At 35.6% G+C, this 17,037-nt stretch overlaps 1 protein-coding gene across 2 annotated transcripts in view; it reads left to right on the top strand.

The window, feature by feature from the left end:
* Nucleotides 1-17,037, top strand: part of LOC117972789 (platelet-derived growth factor D-like) — a 58,542-nt gene that overhangs the window by 28,202 nt on the left and 13,303 nt on the right. Inside the window, exons 2-7 of one of the 2 annotated variants that reach the window (XM_059028509.1) lie at nucleotides 604-808; nucleotides 1,630-1,810; nucleotides 8,686-8,742; nucleotides 9,774-9,975; nucleotides 12,002-12,216; nucleotides 15,347-16,454. In XM_059028509.1, the coding sequence (XP_058884492.1) occupies nucleotides 604-808; nucleotides 1,630-1,810; nucleotides 8,686-8,742; nucleotides 9,774-9,975; nucleotides 12,002-12,216; nucleotides 15,347-15,478 (992 nt within the window). In that variant the 3' untranslated portion in view covers nucleotides 15,479-16,454. The remainder of the gene's footprint in view (nucleotides 1-603; nucleotides 809-1,629; nucleotides 1,811-8,685; nucleotides 8,743-9,773; nucleotides 9,976-12,001; nucleotides 12,217-15,346; nucleotides 16,455-17,037) is intronic. The other variant, XM_059028510.1, reaches the window with a different exon arrangement.

Below are 17,037 nucleotides of genomic sequence, written 5' to 3'. Positions count from 1 at the left end.
TTCATAGACACATACTGGTTTATATATATATATATATATATATATATATATATATATATATATATATATAAGGAAATTTGAACTAAGGCCCATTTACTATGGCGGCTCAGTACTCAGTCTGTGCAACCACATAACCACGTGGTAGCTCTCTGATATCCATTTTGGAGTTGTCGAGATTATATATTTCAGTTGTTACTCACTTGGACTTTTTGGGGAAAATAGTAAATGGAGAATCAGGTACCAATAAACAAACAAAACAAATATGTCTGAAATAAAATATAAATGACTGAACTGGTGCTATATTGCCTAATGTAATGCTGTGGTACCCTGGTATAGCAGACCTATAATTTACTCTGAGGAGATTTGTATCAGAAAATCTATAAAGTATTGTTATTATTTGTTTTTATTGACATACGAATCATATTAACCATGTTTTAAATCCAAATGAAAAATCATAACACTGCTTGAACTAATCGTGTAACTTGCCTCAACAGGTGACGATACCCCATTTGTTATATTGTGTGTTTTTTTTTAATTGAATTTTATTGTATTTTGTTCCAATGATTAAACACACTAACTTATACAAGTTGTGACCACTAACAGACAGCAATCACCTCACAGACTTATACCGGAAAGAAGATACCATCATAGTCTCGGAGAATGGCTACATCCAGAGTCCTCGCTTTCCCAATAGCTACCCAAGAAACCTTCTACTGACATGGAAATTGTTCTCTCCGGAAAACACTCGGATACAGCTTGACTTTGACAGCCACTTTGGCCTTGAAGAGCCGGAAAATGAAATCTGTCGGTAAGTAAAGCCCTCTTCAAATATGATCCGTGAAATCTCATATGAAGTACCAAATCTTTTTTTTTTTATGTTGTGTAAAAACTCACTTCCATTATTAGGTAAATACCACCACTGTGTAATTTTACCAATTTGAGGTCCTACCCCTCTTCCTTTCAAAGTTTCACCGGCAGTCTGTGAGTGCTGTTCCAAAGAAAATCCAATGCAGTGAGGCACTGATTAAATACAGTGGATCTGAAATCAGCTGAATTTACTGAACTGAACCTATTTCAGTTCTGTAAGAATATGAAGGTCCAGCTTCTGCATAATATAATATAATATAATATAATATAATATAATATAATATAATATAATATAATATGGATATTAATTAATAACAACATATCTAAACGTGTTATCATGATATTAAGCAGGAATTAACATCCTAAACATATTGTGTTATAACAATGTAATTAATACAGTTATAATGCAGTATAAAGCATCAACTAGTTGTGTGGCAACACTCTTATGACTGTTATTAACCCTCATTATTAATACATTAACATTATATAGATGTGTATTCATTTATTCTTGTGCTGCTGTTCTTTTTTCCCAGCAATATTTTGCATTAATATTCTTATGGGGCAAAGCAGATGTATTTACAAACATTGAAGACCTTCACTGCCCTGCTTAACAATCAGGTTGGAATCATTGCCTGTCAGGTTTCATTGCTAGAGTACTGCAGCATTCCAAAGTGTTGCTAATGCAATAGCCGTGCTGATGTTAGATCCCTGCCATGTAAATGGTGTTGCTCTATTCAAATGTGTGTATTTTTCTGTTTGCAGATATGACTTTGTGGAGGTAGAGGATGTATCTGAAACTAGCACAGTTATCAGGGGGAGATGGTGTGGACACAAAGAACTTCCTCCTAGAATCACTTCAAAAACTAACAAGATAAAAATCACCTTTAAATCTGATGACTATTTTGTTGCCAAACCCGGATTTAAATTGCATTACTCACTTGTGGTAAGTGACGACAGTACACATGGTTGAGTCCTTGGCATTATATCTTGTGATTGCAGGCTTCATGCGGGTGAAGTGATCCAGCATGGTTGTTATGTGTTATTGCTGTGTTGACTGCTTTTAGATTAGAGGGTATACACAAAAGCCATTAAAAAATAAGACATGTACTCTTGGGGGAGCTAAATGTGTAATATTTGATAGAGGTAATGTTTTGTGTTATGAAAAATCCGATAAAATCAACACTTTTCATTAATCAGTGAGCAAAGGAACATTTGTTCTCTATGACTGTGTGATATCAGATTTTGGAAATGGGCTTTTTAACCCTTTGCAGTCAGTTTATTAAGTGTTTGTCAGGCACGTCAGGTCCAATTTATTTTCACACGCGCAGTTAATTTTAGACGCGCTGTTTAAAAGTATTTTTTTCCACAGTCAAACGGGTTTAAAAGTCCCTGCATAACAACAAAACACTCACTAGGCATCTCCAGCCCCGCCCCACCCTTTCGTTCGCTATAGCTTTCACCTATGTAAGAAATAAATAATAATAATTATAATAGTCGTACATACCGATCAATCATCTCCTGATCACTCATTTTATCACCAAACTCCTCAATAATGCGATCCAAGTCATTATTTTATTACTATAACATCTCAAAAAAAGCTCTGCAAATGTCCGTGTTCTCTGTGCGCTGACACACTATGAGCCAGCTTGTTTACTTATGACCGCCCCGTTATCTGATACCAGGGCCATGTATGACTAATCATGAGATACGCCTTTTTTTTTTTTTTCGACTTGTCTCGTCTCCTGTCGCTCCCACTCGGCCATTGAATGGTTTTCTTGGCTTTTTCCGGAGAAAAAACGACTAGAAACCCGATTTTTGCGTTCCTATAATGATGTCGGACAGGGTCCGACAATGGACCTGATAGGAATAATTGCAATGTCGGACCAGGTCCGACAATGGACCGCAAAGGGTTAAGCATGGTATACCTGGAGGGAGTAAAAGTCTCAGTCCAGCCACAGAGAAGCATTGACGCTTGTGAAATACCAAGCACAGCACACAAACACATCCTTTTTCATGGTATGAAGGAATATTAAGGGACGCATTTAAGAAATTGTCAGAGAGAGGAAAAAAGGTAAGAGGAACACTTCTATTAAATCTACTGTAAGCCAAGGTATTTAGGTAGGTAAAATTAAACCTTGATTATAAAAGCTTAAAAAGTCATTGTACTGACCTTTTTTAAAGCAGTTCATGACTAGTTCACTTTTTCTGAAGCATGACAACGGTTTCCTACTTATCATAAAATGACCATTTTTTAACAGTAAAGCATATTAGTAAAGCCATGGTCCTAAAAAGCGAGGTCAATTGAAGTTTTTCTCAGGAATAATAGTACCACATCATGCTATCCCTCTAATTTTGTTGAAAACTATTTTATTTTTTTAGGCAACTGAAGGGTTAAAAGCTAGCTTTTTAAAGTAAATATTTTAAAATGAATGCCAGTTCTTTTGGCAGCTGAGCAAATACTTACCAATGCAATAGCAGTTGTCCCTGCTAATCTCTGATTATTGTAATGCACTGATAATTATAATGTAAATACAGTATAGAACATTCATTTTACAACAACAAAGTAGATGTTATATAAAAAGACTAATTCACCCTGTTCTGGATGCAACGTTGCAAAGTGAAGTAGATTTGCTTTGGTAAAGTTTTAGAAGGGATAATTGAATGTATTGTTTCAATGTGCATTTTAAGCTCAATGATTTACAGCACATTTTTCCTGCATGGACTTAGAGCAGAGCAAGGTTGTTGAGTGAGTAACTGGAGCAGATGGGGACTACAAGTACATACTCCCTTGAACCACAGATAGATTTAATGCATTGATTCAGCTGCGGAATTGTTCCCATCAGCTGAGTAATATGTCATTTGAATGCACATATAATCATGCATTATAACTCATTTAGGAAGGGATGATGTGTTATAAAGGTCACCCTTCACAGCTGCTGGGCAGCATGTGTTCAGTGGGTTTGGTGCTTGTTAGAGCGGGGTTGGGAGACTAGGACAATTTTTCTGTACTTCACCCACTGACAGAATATGGTGTTTAGTTAATGCTTGGCTTAGTTACAAAAATGTCTGCTTTACCCCATTTCATACATCCCATTAGTGTCAAATTCTGTGGTCTTGTGGTGAAACATAACTGAGTTAAAAAAAACTTTGTGACTTACAAATACACTTCAATATTTTCCAGTCATAGATACTGAAATATTATAAAGGAAAGGAAAGGCTTTGTCACTATTTGGTAAGTCAATATAGCAAATTAATGTAATGTAATCATTTCTGAGTATGACTTGCTTATTTAAAGAGTAAAGGGCATTACAATCATGATAATAGTGCAGCACTTTTAATTCCTTTTTAACCCCAGTTCTCTAACACAGCATGAGCTACATGATATTCAAGTTTGAGATGGCTGTGTTGCAAATTACTTTAATAAACTAAATGAACTGCTTTCATGTTACAGAATTACGCCCTATTGTAAATTTGTACACTTCAATAATCAGAATCAGAAAATTAAGAGTAGTGTCAAATTGATATCGGACTGGAACCAAGAAATATGGATGTACTGTACAGACTTTGTATTTGTCATACATTTAATTTAAACAAGGACAGGCACCAATGCAGACAGATTGAATGTGCATTCAAAGATTCACTTCATATTTTATTATATTGGAAAGCTGAATTTCCTGTACACACACATATGTTTATTGTCAAGGGCTAAGATGGCAACCGCTACCTGTGATACAATCCACTGAGGAAATCAGTCACACAGTTTCTTTCTGAGAAATATTGCTCTTACTATTAGTTTTATATTGCACTTTAAAAATAGCAACTCATTGGTATATAATATCCTGTATCTTTGTGTCCTATTTGTTCTTCATGGATCTGCACTGACAAATTATACAGACGTTTAACTGAACTGTAAAATGGCAACTTGACAGTATATTGTACAGTCTGGTTTCTATATAGGGTACAGAGAGGCACCATGTGTGTCAATCTGTATATCTGTCTCTATGTCACCCTTAACTTTTTTTTTTTTTTTTAGTCGTCGCCAATGGTTTTTACTCCGGTTTTCTCCCCAATTTGGAATGCCCAATTATTATTTTTATCCCGGTTCACGGCTGCAACCCCTTGGCGACTCGGGGAAACGGAGGCTGAAACACGCACCCTCCGAAACGTGTTCCTGCCAATCCATCATTTTTCGCACTGCGGATCCACAGCGATGCCACCATTGATAGTATCAGAATAGGGTGGTATATGGAGCTGACTGTCAGTATATCACATACATTCTACATGTGCAAATGGTTGATACAGATAGCTCTAATTTTGTATTTACTGGGGATGCACGACATACTTGTTTCAGTGAGGTCTTAAAACAGTTGGATGTGGCATACTTTGGTTTTAATTTACTTCTTAACCTGGTCTAGTCAGAAATCATCAAGTTGGATTAAGGTTTTTATTTTTAATTGATGACGTTAAACCACAAATAGTACCGGTGTTGAAACGTTATTGTTTTTGGCTCTTCACACCCCCACATTGCATAGACATGTTGTGAAGTCAAGCATCGACTTCCAAAATCGGTGTACTGTAGCCTTCGGTTAGATAAACTTTGATACTTCTGTCTGACTTCAAGCTGGCTAATGAAGCACAACATTTCAAAAGCTTTTGCTGAGACTACATGAAATGAACTACAAGGGATTTGAAGAAATACACCAGCAGACCAGAGAGAAAGTGGTGTACGAGTATACTATGTGCAGCAAAAAAGCAAAGCAAAAATGAAGACCTAGATTGTACATTCATTCGTCATTATTACAATATGTGGTGCATACATAAGAATGTACTTAATATTTAAATATTAAATCTTAGTGCTTTAACTACACAGCATTGAATGAAAAAATCAGTTTTTTTTTACTAAATAAATCTTGATATTTGGAAACATAATATTATTAAATATTAAAGTATTAAAATGCATACTCTGAATCAAAAAGTGCAATTCAAATTAAAGTTAATCAAAAACTCTTTGAACGTGTTATATTCTTCCAGATTTCTAAATGTCAGCAGCCTTTTGTGTCCTTGAGTGAGTTTTGTTTTTTATGAACTAGGAACAGACATGTTTCAACAAGTTGAAAGTCAAAAGAATGAGCTGCATTCCTTCTGTCTGTGAGATGGAGGCATTTTTGTCTGCTGCAAGTTGTATGCCCTAAGCATCTTCCGGAGGTTTGGTGATGTAAAGATTTGAATCAGATGTTTATCTTAAGAGGAGCTACCAGCTGTTTGGGTTTCTGAATGTGATGGTGAAAGGAATTTTCTGGTATTGAGTCAAACATCCCTACCACTCACTGTCTTAAAATATCCACACACAAAGAAGCATTTGTCAGCACTGACCACCTAGAGATTTTTAAATGAGGCAATAAGGGTTAGGTCTGGGTTGTTTTGTTCTACTAGAATTGGAAGTGAATATGTATGTTAAAATGTAAGCACTGTACTTTGCACCTCGATTAACCAAATGGATGTATTACTATGAGTGTATCAATCTTGATCCAATCAAAAATCAGATTTTTCAATCTGGTGTTCTTTTCTTTAAATAGTGTGTGGGTTACCATCATAGCCCAAACAAAAATGTTCTGCAAAATAACCTACCGTTTCATTTGGTGTAAAACAGTAGACCTGTACATTGATCTGGAACAAGAAGCACTCTGGATTCTGAAAATATCACCAAAACCATTTGATTTCTCCTCGGGTGTAGGTGGATGACACATACCTTATTATACAATTGGAATCATAGAAATCTCAGAAAATATCTGGACTCCTGCAGGAGACAAGAGACACTTCTTTGGAATGAAAATTCACAATAATAATCTCAATAGTATAAGTAGTAATATCGCAGTTCTGACTGTTATACTCAATTCCATCATACTGCCCATACATTTTCTGCAAAGCACCATTGTATAACCCTGGTGATCATAAATCGTTTGGAGGTGCAAAGTAAAGATCATTCACAATTATTTACTGTTATCACTGGAATGCGTTAATGAATTGTTCCTGGCATCTGTACGACTTTAATGAAGCCAAGTTTGGGATCTTAAATGACTTAAGAAATAAGGAAAATATATGGTTGTAACTATTTTATTGTCAAAAATAAATAAAGCATGATCAAATGTTCATGTTCCAGTGTTAATTTAGTTGCTCAAAATGATGACTAAATATTAGCAGGTAAATAACTCACCAAGTGTTTTCTTAGGAAGCACATTTTAAAGCTTTGCTTGCTACTGGTACTGCAAGAAACAGTTTATAACCTGTTGTAATAAGCATTTTCACTTCCAATTATTTTGTAAAGTTTTAGGGGTTAAACACTAATGTCATTCTCATCATTCTGTTAGTTTTCACTCACTCCAGAGAGCTTTTTTATGTTTTTCTAAATAAGTTTTTCACCCTTGGCACATCTTTTCCCGTTTTGAAGAATATCTGACTCTGGAGGAGAACCATTTCATAATCTAAAAGTCTTGCAGATAAAAACAAATTGAATTGATACATTTTGACAAGGTTTACTGGCAGTGCCATAGCAACAAGCCAAAGTCATGCCTGAGCCAGCACATACTGCAGCATCTCTTAGACTGTGATATGGAAACAATATGTTGAAGAAGGATTAGCTTTTGCTGTACCACCCAATTAATTTTGCATTAGCTTTTTTTTGAAGGCTTGCCTATAGAATATGTGACATAATTTATAGCTTTATTTGTAAAATAATACTACCTCATTGAACAGCACATTTAGCTTATTGTCGCCAGCAACTACAGATATCAGTGGATACCACAAGCTAACACGTTGTTTCAAAATCTTTATTTTTACTGAAATAAAAATGAATTTTCATTTTTAAAATGTGTTTCCTTTTTTATCAATAGCAGACATGAAGTGCAATTAACAACTGATGGTATTACAGCTTCTGGTGGTGATTTTTCAGAAAACATTAGTCTCTACTCCTTTGCTTGGTTAAGTGATATGACCTCCAGACTGAAAAAAAAACCCAACACCAACCTGATATTCAATTTCATACCTGTTGTTTACTTTTGCTGCTTTCTTCAGAAATATATTAGAGCAAAGAAATGGTCCATTAAATAATGAAAAGCTAAAATCTTCAGTGAAATATCCAGAATTACAATGGACACGGCTGCATTTATGCAATAATTGGAATGAACTGAAAAAAGCCAGTTTACATTCTGCAGGCAAACACATTGAACATTTGTGTTATCACTCTGGCCTGTTTGTGTGACTTATGAATATCCCTGTATCTCAAGGGGCCCCATGCTACAATGGAGACTACAAGTACTACACGAATAAACAATTTGGGCAACACGTGAAGCAATTTATCACTTGTGTGCAGTTATCCATGAACCCCTCCACACCCACATTACTGAAATGTCCTAAACCTATTCATTAGGAAAAGGTGTCTGTTTTTATTTGTCCAACATTTAGTTCCCCGAGCCGCAAGACCAGGTCAGTTATGGTTTTGTGTATCAGGATCTTTTTTGAATACATTTTTAAATCTGGTTTCTTTAGGCTGTTTGTTATTTACATTGTAGTTTTAAAAGAAGAGTCCATGTTCTGATGTTCAATTAGCTTTATGAAAGCGTCCGCCGAAGGATAATGACCAAAATCCACTCAGAACCTGATTGATTGACTTTATAATAATGGTTACAGGAGGTTTTACATTATTGAGGAACCAGAGAGTGATCAAGGTTGATTGTTTGATGGATTCTTTTAAAGAGCTCCAATGGCCTCCTTTCATATAAATGACCCAAGCTGTTTGTGACCTTTTTTTTCCTTTCTCAGGATGACTTGCCTGCAGCATCAGAAACTAATTGGGAGGCAGTCACTGTCTCAGTCTCAGTAAGTAATTTGCTACCCCATCCATGACAAATGAATTGACCAATGTCAAGATACATGCTGAATGTTTTATCAATGAATACCTTCTTTTTTTTTTAATTACAAGAATCAGCTTGCTCCCCTTCAAAAAATGTCAGCCATTAGTTATCCAACATTAACTCGTTATAACCAGAAAGGTAATTGCCCATCATTAAAGCAAGTTTAAGCGATACCACTAGAGTACCGTAATGACAGTGTGCAATAATTGGATTTTAGTGCTATCAAAACTATTAACTGTATGGCTGTATTCAGAGAAACAAAAAATAGTATCCACTAAAAGAGCACAATATTTCCAACAGACCTGTAATGTAATTGAAATTTAGCTTCGAGTCAAATCTGTTTTGCCAAGTCATTAAAGAAACATCTAAACAAGAACAATGTCAAAGATAAGCTTCAAATGTAAAAGCTAAATTCACTATCTTCAAACGTCTGGCTCTTCCTGTTGGTGAAGAGTAGATTTAAACAATGAATACGGAACTACATTCACAGTTTACACAAACAGAAGAATGCCTTCATGTAAACACAGTTTTATATACTGTATCAAATGTGTTTTTTTCAGAAATGGTGTATTAATAGGTTGATGTATGTTATGTAACACATTTTTGGTAAAACAAATTGTAATATATTGCTTTGCATTCACAGAGGGCAGAAATCATCAAGCAATGTTTATTATGCTATCTAAAAAATAAATTCCATATTTAAATGTTAAGAAATGATGATAACTGTAGTGAGACAGAAGAGTTCACATGATCTAAAAGAAATCCTTGGACACTGGACCAGCAAAGACAGTCTCACTTTGAGTAACAAAGAAAAGTATCTGCATAAAGTGTGTAGAGAAGTTATAAAAGTGATAATATCATTGCATCGGAGCATTAAAAAGTAAAAACAGATTATTGTCCTTTTTAAAACAAAAGTAATGCATCATGGATACTGAAGATAGGATTAACTAGTTGAATATATGGATTTTTAAAATGTATTTTTATTTGAAATTCCAGGGACCAGCTGTGTTTTCTTCTTCAGTAACTGAGTCTCCTCTGACTGCTGCTGCTTTGGACCAGACGATCGCTGCCTTTGATACAGTGGAGGATCTACTAAAACATCTCAACCCAGAGAGCTGGCAGGAAGACCTGGATAGTCTTTACAGTGACACAGCGCACCTTAGACCCAGAAGCTTTCACCATGAACGAAAACAGAAAAGTAAGGGGGATTTTACTGAATGAAACAATAGAAAACGAATATAAAAGGAATACAAAAGGATTACAAAAATACACACAAAAACCAAAAAACATACTACAAATAAAGCAATGTATTAAGGTTTGTGGCCCCACAGAATTAGTAATAAAACTAGTAATAAAATTAGTAATAAAAGACTTTATATTAAGAAAACATTCTGGGCACTACATACAGTAAATGCTTATTTTCCCCACAAATAGACGGCAGTGTAACGGTTAAATTAAAATAATAGTTCCCCTCAGCCTCTTTACAACCTCAGCATTTTCTGAATAAACATGTTAAAACTGCAATAGCTTTTCAAAGTTCTCTTAAGTCGCTGTGATTGAAGAGCAGCTGTGATTCTTAATGCAGAGTGTGCTCTAGAGCTCTAATTGGAAATTCTTGCTGACCAGCCAGACAGAAATGTTACCAGTATCGGCATTTACCTTTTTTATATTCATTAAGTAAAAAACAAATCTTTTGATGGTGATTTTAAAGAATAAACAGCATATGTAACATTAAATAGAACATGTGAGATTGACATAACCCATGACTGGAAACTAATGGTACACATTAGTGTCCTGTTTTTGTTATGAACTGACCATATCCTTGGCATGTTTTTCCATCTTTATTTGGTATCACTTTTACTTAAAGGAAAATTCAGAAATAGACTTGTACGCTTACCATGTGTGGTGTACATTACAAATACATATACACAATTACAGCTTACAAAGGGATAAGCTTTTAATCTGATGTTTAGTAGAATGGTTTTAACCAGCTATAATCTCAAATGCACATACTCGACCTTTGAATTTTGAATTTCACAGGAACACTATTTCATCTGCCGACACATCAGTGATACCCTGGGTTATCTGTGCTGCCATCGTGTCATCTCTCTGTCTGCAAGCTTAAATTGAAATGAGACCCCACAGCAGTTATTAAGAGCTGTTTGTTTGTTATACTACAAAAATGTAAAAACCTGTTTGAAACATTTAGTAAATGAATTACCAGACATATAGCTAAATAGTAAGCATTAGTCAGAACAACTGTTTCAAGGACAAGACGAGATAAATATAACAAGTAATATAATGAGTAATATAACATGCTACTTTCTTTACTAAGTAAATGCAAGCACATTATATAATTTTTTTCTGATGAAATGAGTAATGAGTAATAAGTAATTTTTTTCAGTAAAATGCCCAACACTGTTTGTATATTATTATTATTATTATTATTATTATTATTATTATTAGTAGTAGTAGTAGTAGTAGTAGTAGTAGTAGCAGTAGTAGTATTGGGTTCCATACTGGATAATATATATATATATATATATATATATATATATATATATATATATATACACATATATAAATTCAAATTGGAGGACTGATGTGCAAGGGTGTGCAGAGAGATTTCCCACAAAGCTTATTGATTCTGAAGGCTGTTCATTGCCAAAATCGCCACCTTTTATGCCATTTTGTGTGATGGTTTTGTCATATGGACAGCTGGTATTGCCTTAAATATATTCAAATGTCTGTCAAATTTCAACATAAACTATGAATAAATGTATAAAACTGTACAGAGAGTGCACATATGCTAGGGAGTAGCAAATACAGGTAACACTTTAAAATAATGATCACACGTGAATGAATTCCAATCAAGTTTCATTGGACTGTATAGGAGTAACATCTCAATAAAAAAAATGTTTTGTTTTTATTTTCTAATGCTTGTTAGCTATTCCAATGGTGATTCCAATCACCATTGGAATAGCTAATGCACTGGAATTCATAGGAATTTGCAGCCACTATTTTAAAGTGATACCCAAATATAATACATTCAGTTATATTTTTGTAATGCAGTGTAAATGCTGTGCAAGAGATTATTATACCCAAACCAACTAACAGATATCACAACCCCAACCCAAATAGAGGTATCTTGTATCACATAAATGCCCGTCTCATTGAAGCCGCATTGTGGTGACTCTTTTACAATCTGATTGTTTGCTTTCCAGTTGATTTGGACAGGCTGAACGAAGATGTGAAACGCTACAGCTGCACGCCTCGGAACTACTCTGTAAATTTAAGGGAGGAGCTGAAGTTGACAAACGCTGTTTTCTTTCCACGTTGCCTCCTGGTACAGCGATGCGGCGGAAACTGCGCCTGTGGCACAGAGCATTGGAGGACATGCACCTGCACAGCAGCTAAAACAGCCATGAAGCTTTACGAGGTATGTTGCACTTCCTATCATGTTATACTGTCCTCAGGGTGTTGAAAGTAAGCAAGCTTAATGCCTGCAGATCTCTATGCCTTGGGCAGTTAACCCTGTCCAGTCTGGATCTGCAAGGTCAAGCCTGCCTGGGGTCTTAAAATACTGATAAGAATTTGTAGAGGTTCAGGATACTGCATTCAAATTGTATTGGCTTGGGGTAATCTTGTACAATAGTGGAGAGGTCAGATTTCCCCATGGGGGGATTTTGTGTTGTCCTGCATCATTTTAGTTAAGCCAGCTAATGCTGTTAATCTTGGAGCTGATCTTGGTAGGCAGCAGCTAAAGAAGAATATCCCCAGTCCTGATTCTTTCCGCTGGTTTCAGATACAGTACAAGAGTGATTTGGCATTTAGTATTTTGCTGTATTTGGCATAGTAAATTGCTATAGTACAAGGTTGTTTGACTGAAACAAGCATATTTTATTATTATTTGTTTTGTAATGGATACAAGGTATCTCGGATGGGGCTTACAGCAGAACATTGGGAATTGTAAGTCATGTTATGTTTCCACTGAATATAGTTTTTATTGCCCCACTACTGTACAAATAAATAAAGTGAGAAATAACCAAGCCTGCAAAAAACTAAATTCAATGCTACCAGTATTATCAGCCTGCAGTCTAACAAGTTGGGATGTATTGCTGTAGCTGTAGTTAATTTGGATTTGGCCCATGTTCCTATTCCCAAAAGCACATTTCTTTTAAGACCAGGCAGTGCTTTTATATCTTCTTACACAGCTGTGTCAGCAGAAATGTTTGTCTACTTAACTTTCTGATAGTTTTACCTTTTTAATATCTTACCAGCCACCTCTGCAGTCACTGGTCAATTATTTATTTATTTATTTATTTATTTATTTATTTATTTTTTGCCTACTTAACTTTGAAGCACTTTGAAGATTAGAGTCACAAGTCGGCAAGAAAAAGCTGTCCAATTTCCATTCTGTTCAAACATTTCTTTCCTGTCTTGTCTGGGAATGCGTCTGCCCATTCATTTTCCTTTCTTATCAGTTTTGCACATATAGCCTGTTCATGTTTCTTATTATAAAACACTGGGAAAATCCACCAGCTGTCCTTCAGTCTATAACTATAATATTATCTCAACATTCCTAACTAGCTTAAACTGACTCATACCGCATTAAAACAAGCCAAGCTCAGCCAAGCAGTTTCCCTTTTAAGTCACATGCACTGAAAAACAGCCCAGCCCCTTGGATGGCAGTTCCTCTTCAGATCCCATATCTCAAGTCATCACAAAAAGATTTAAAATGATCTACAAACCAAGGGATTAGGGAGCTTCAGTGGATTAGTTTGCTATCCTTCAGCCTTTGTAACCTGGCTTTAAATCCAGCCTACAAATGTTCCCTTCCTCTGGTGAAGATAACGAAACCAGATGAAGAAATAATGTAGCCCTGTACCTTTATCTGTTGCTACAGTAAAAGTATTTGGCTTGTCTTTGCAATTCTCAAACCAGGTTTTCATTTAAAGTTTTAACAGAATGTAAAAACAAAATGTTGTGAAACACCTTCCGTTCTTATATTATAGATTCTGATTGGTCGATATCGGTCCAAATGCAAATTTGGAATTGATGTACACAATGATTAGATTACTTGAAAAATTCAGTATATAATACAGCTAATACATATCTAAAAGCGTGGGTTGTCAGGGCAATACTGAGCCTGGCTTTCCACTTGCAAATACCATATTGAGTTAAACTATTATTTTTTTGGAAATAACTAAATATCATTCTATTGTGGGTACCTTTTGCAATTAGAATGCTAATAGGTTTCTCGCTGTTCCAGCTAAATGCTTAATGTCTAATAATTTCATTAGTCCATTCCATGTCCGTGAAGAGCCAAAGTCAATTTAGTCAACCCTTTGTTAGTGTTGGCTCTGAGCAGTTCAAATTGAAACCAAGGGTGTTATTTGTGGATTTAAGGGACAGCAATGCAAACCTGAAGGCAATTATACACCTGCCAACTGCTAAATCAATACATTAAAAGTTGCTTCAAGAATATGTTCTCAAAAATGCTTCAGGTGCCATTTTTTAAATTGCAAGCACTCAATAAGTTAAGATATTCCTGAAACAATTCTGAACGTATTGACTTAATGTAAAAAAAAATATATAATCATTGTGCAGTTGGATCATTGCTTAACAATGAGTCAGCATGAAAACTGTAAAATGTGCTACTCCTCTTCAAGGAAGGTAGTCATTTTAGTTGGGGTGTGCAGTGGAGCTAAAATTCATTATTCACATACTGGGGCCTTCATACTCGTAATTAGAAAGGGGTGGGGCTAAAACCATAAATGTCGTAGTTTTGAAGTGCTATTGTGTATTTCTAGCACACATGTGGGCAAGGCTGAACTGGTAGTGCCTTAAAAAAAAGGAGGAGTAATAAGCTTTGTACTTGTGTATTACTCGTGCATTGGTGCGGGTGGAGAATGGAATGGGGATAGCTCCCACCATCGCATTCCATTACCACTGCTGGTCATACAGTCAGCTAGTCCAGTGGGTGAAAAGAGAATTGTCAGTGAGAACTGAGGTTGCCTTTTGATATTCAGCCTTTCTCTTTGGTAAATGCAGTGGTGAAACAACATTCAAATTGGGTATTTAAAACATAGAAAAAAAGGTGATGAAAAAAATGACTGTTCTTTATCACTAATAAACAGATGCTTTTTTATTTTCTTCTAGTGTATCTTTTGCATTCTGCTCTGCTTTACAGGCAGGGTTTTGAGACCTGATAAATTAATGGAAATAATCAACTGTTCCTTCCTCAACAGTATCACAGCTGCTGCAGCAACTTCAGATGGCACTGGGCAGGAGTCTGTGAAAAAAAATAATTAAGAAACAAAGAAAAAACATTTTGATCATCACTATTCAGATTAACTAAACCCAAATATTGAAACAGCAGTGAAGCTTGACCAGCAATTAACTGGCTGATTTAACAAAGTGTAATCCTTTTGCAGAATTTTCTTTCAGAACACACCCTAGTGCCACTATTGGTAGATTTTCCATTTACATGTTTATTACTTTTTGCAGACACTGTTTTATTAGGTGAAGTGACTTCACGTAATGAAATGTTTTCTTGTTTTGTCTAGGTGCTGAAATTTGCTCCAGAACCAGGTTATTTCAGGAGAAGGAGCCGAACTAAGAGCATGACGCTGGCTGAAATTCACCTGGAACACCACGAGCAATGCGATTGTGTTTGCAACACCAAACCACCGCGATGAAAGCACAAGCAATGAGAAATCTATGTGACATTTAACCTCTTCAGATGGCCTTATTTACCCCTGGCAAACAGACTTTGCTATTGCGCTGCATTGCAAATGAGTACACAACTTGCTGTGCTTGAGTTAAACCTTTTGTTAAACTTGCATTGTCTCGGCTGAATGTTTTCTTTAATATCCTTCTATGTATTTGTAGCAAGAATGTAGGATATTTAAGTCCCCCTGTTTTGCAAGACAATCAATGAAGCCAGTTCAACTGGTATTCATTTTTAAAATGAGATAATGACCCCCAAATTCACCTCACTCAGAAAGTGATCCCAGGACTGTTAATGAGCATATGACAAAATATATTATTATTTATTTTATATACTTTTTTTTTCATTGTAAAATAAAATAAATAATAATTGTGTCTATATTTGCGTACTCTGCAGTGGGAAGTTTTAAACGTGATTTTATAGTAGAAGAATATTGTTTAGGGTGGTGTTACAACATAATGATAATGCCATAATATTTTTATTGTCCCTTCAGTTGCTGGCATTACTTTACGTAACAGCCCCGTATTAACCAACCATATACATTATCGGATTTGATGATGTGGGTAGGAAAGTAACTGACCTATTGTATTTAACGTGAGCATTCTGTTTTCTATTACGTTTCCAGCAGGTGGTCTTGGTTCTGGTTAGTTCAGAGTGTAACTATGAAGTAAAGTGGTTTGGTCAAGTGGGTAAAAGAAAAAAAGAAAGCCGCTGACAGCTATTTTTTGAATCATCGGATTTGTCGGTTTTATCTGCACTTCTAACAGCACATCACCCCCAAATATCAGGTGATTGAGACAGAAAGGACTGGGCCACCAACACTGCCATGAACTCTTGGCTGTCCTTGAAGGTTCCCGCCAACCAAGTACCAACCTTGCATAGGTCAAACAGAATCAGCATCCAAGGAGGCAAGACTGTGGTACTTTATTGGACTGGGGTGGAAGGTACTAGCTATGGGGGGGAGGGGGGGGGGATTTAGCCACAGACCAAGCAGCCTAGCATATCTCTAGTTATACTACTGCAAATAGATGATTATTTCATTAAGGGTTCCCATTTGTATGCAGTTTATATAGGGAAATGAGTCTAAGCTCTCTAATAACACTCTGGAGCTTGTATCTTAATCAGCAACACATATCAAAATAGTGTAATAAACTGTTTAACACAGGGTTAAGTCTTAAGCAAACACATGGTGAAAGTGGATTCAGTAAATAAAGTTGGAATACCAAATAGAAATCCTTCACAATTCATTGTGTGCCTTAAATGACCTTGAGGTAGTAAACATCAAAGCAGAATTATATTAACAGTGGGTGCAGTGGCACTGGTGCACTGTGGGTATTTTTACATAGCTGTGTATTTTAGTCTCTGGTTTATTGTTGAAACATAGATCTGCAAAACTTAACATAATGTGAGCATTTTGAAGTTGTAGGTGGTTTAATAATATAAAAGGCTGAATTTAAAGCATCATCAAGCACATTATTGTGGTTAAACAATGTGCATGTTATGTCATTTAAATTTGAACTGCCAAGA

This window comes from Acipenser ruthenus, chromosome 8 (genome assembly GCF_902713425.1).
Source record: "Acipenser ruthenus chromosome 8, fAciRut3.2 maternal haplotype, whole genome shotgun sequence".
Lineage (NCBI taxonomy): Eukaryota > Metazoa > Chordata > Actinopteri > Acipenseriformes > Acipenseridae > Acipenser > Acipenser ruthenus.
This window is presented reverse-complemented; position numbering and strand designations above follow the sequence as displayed.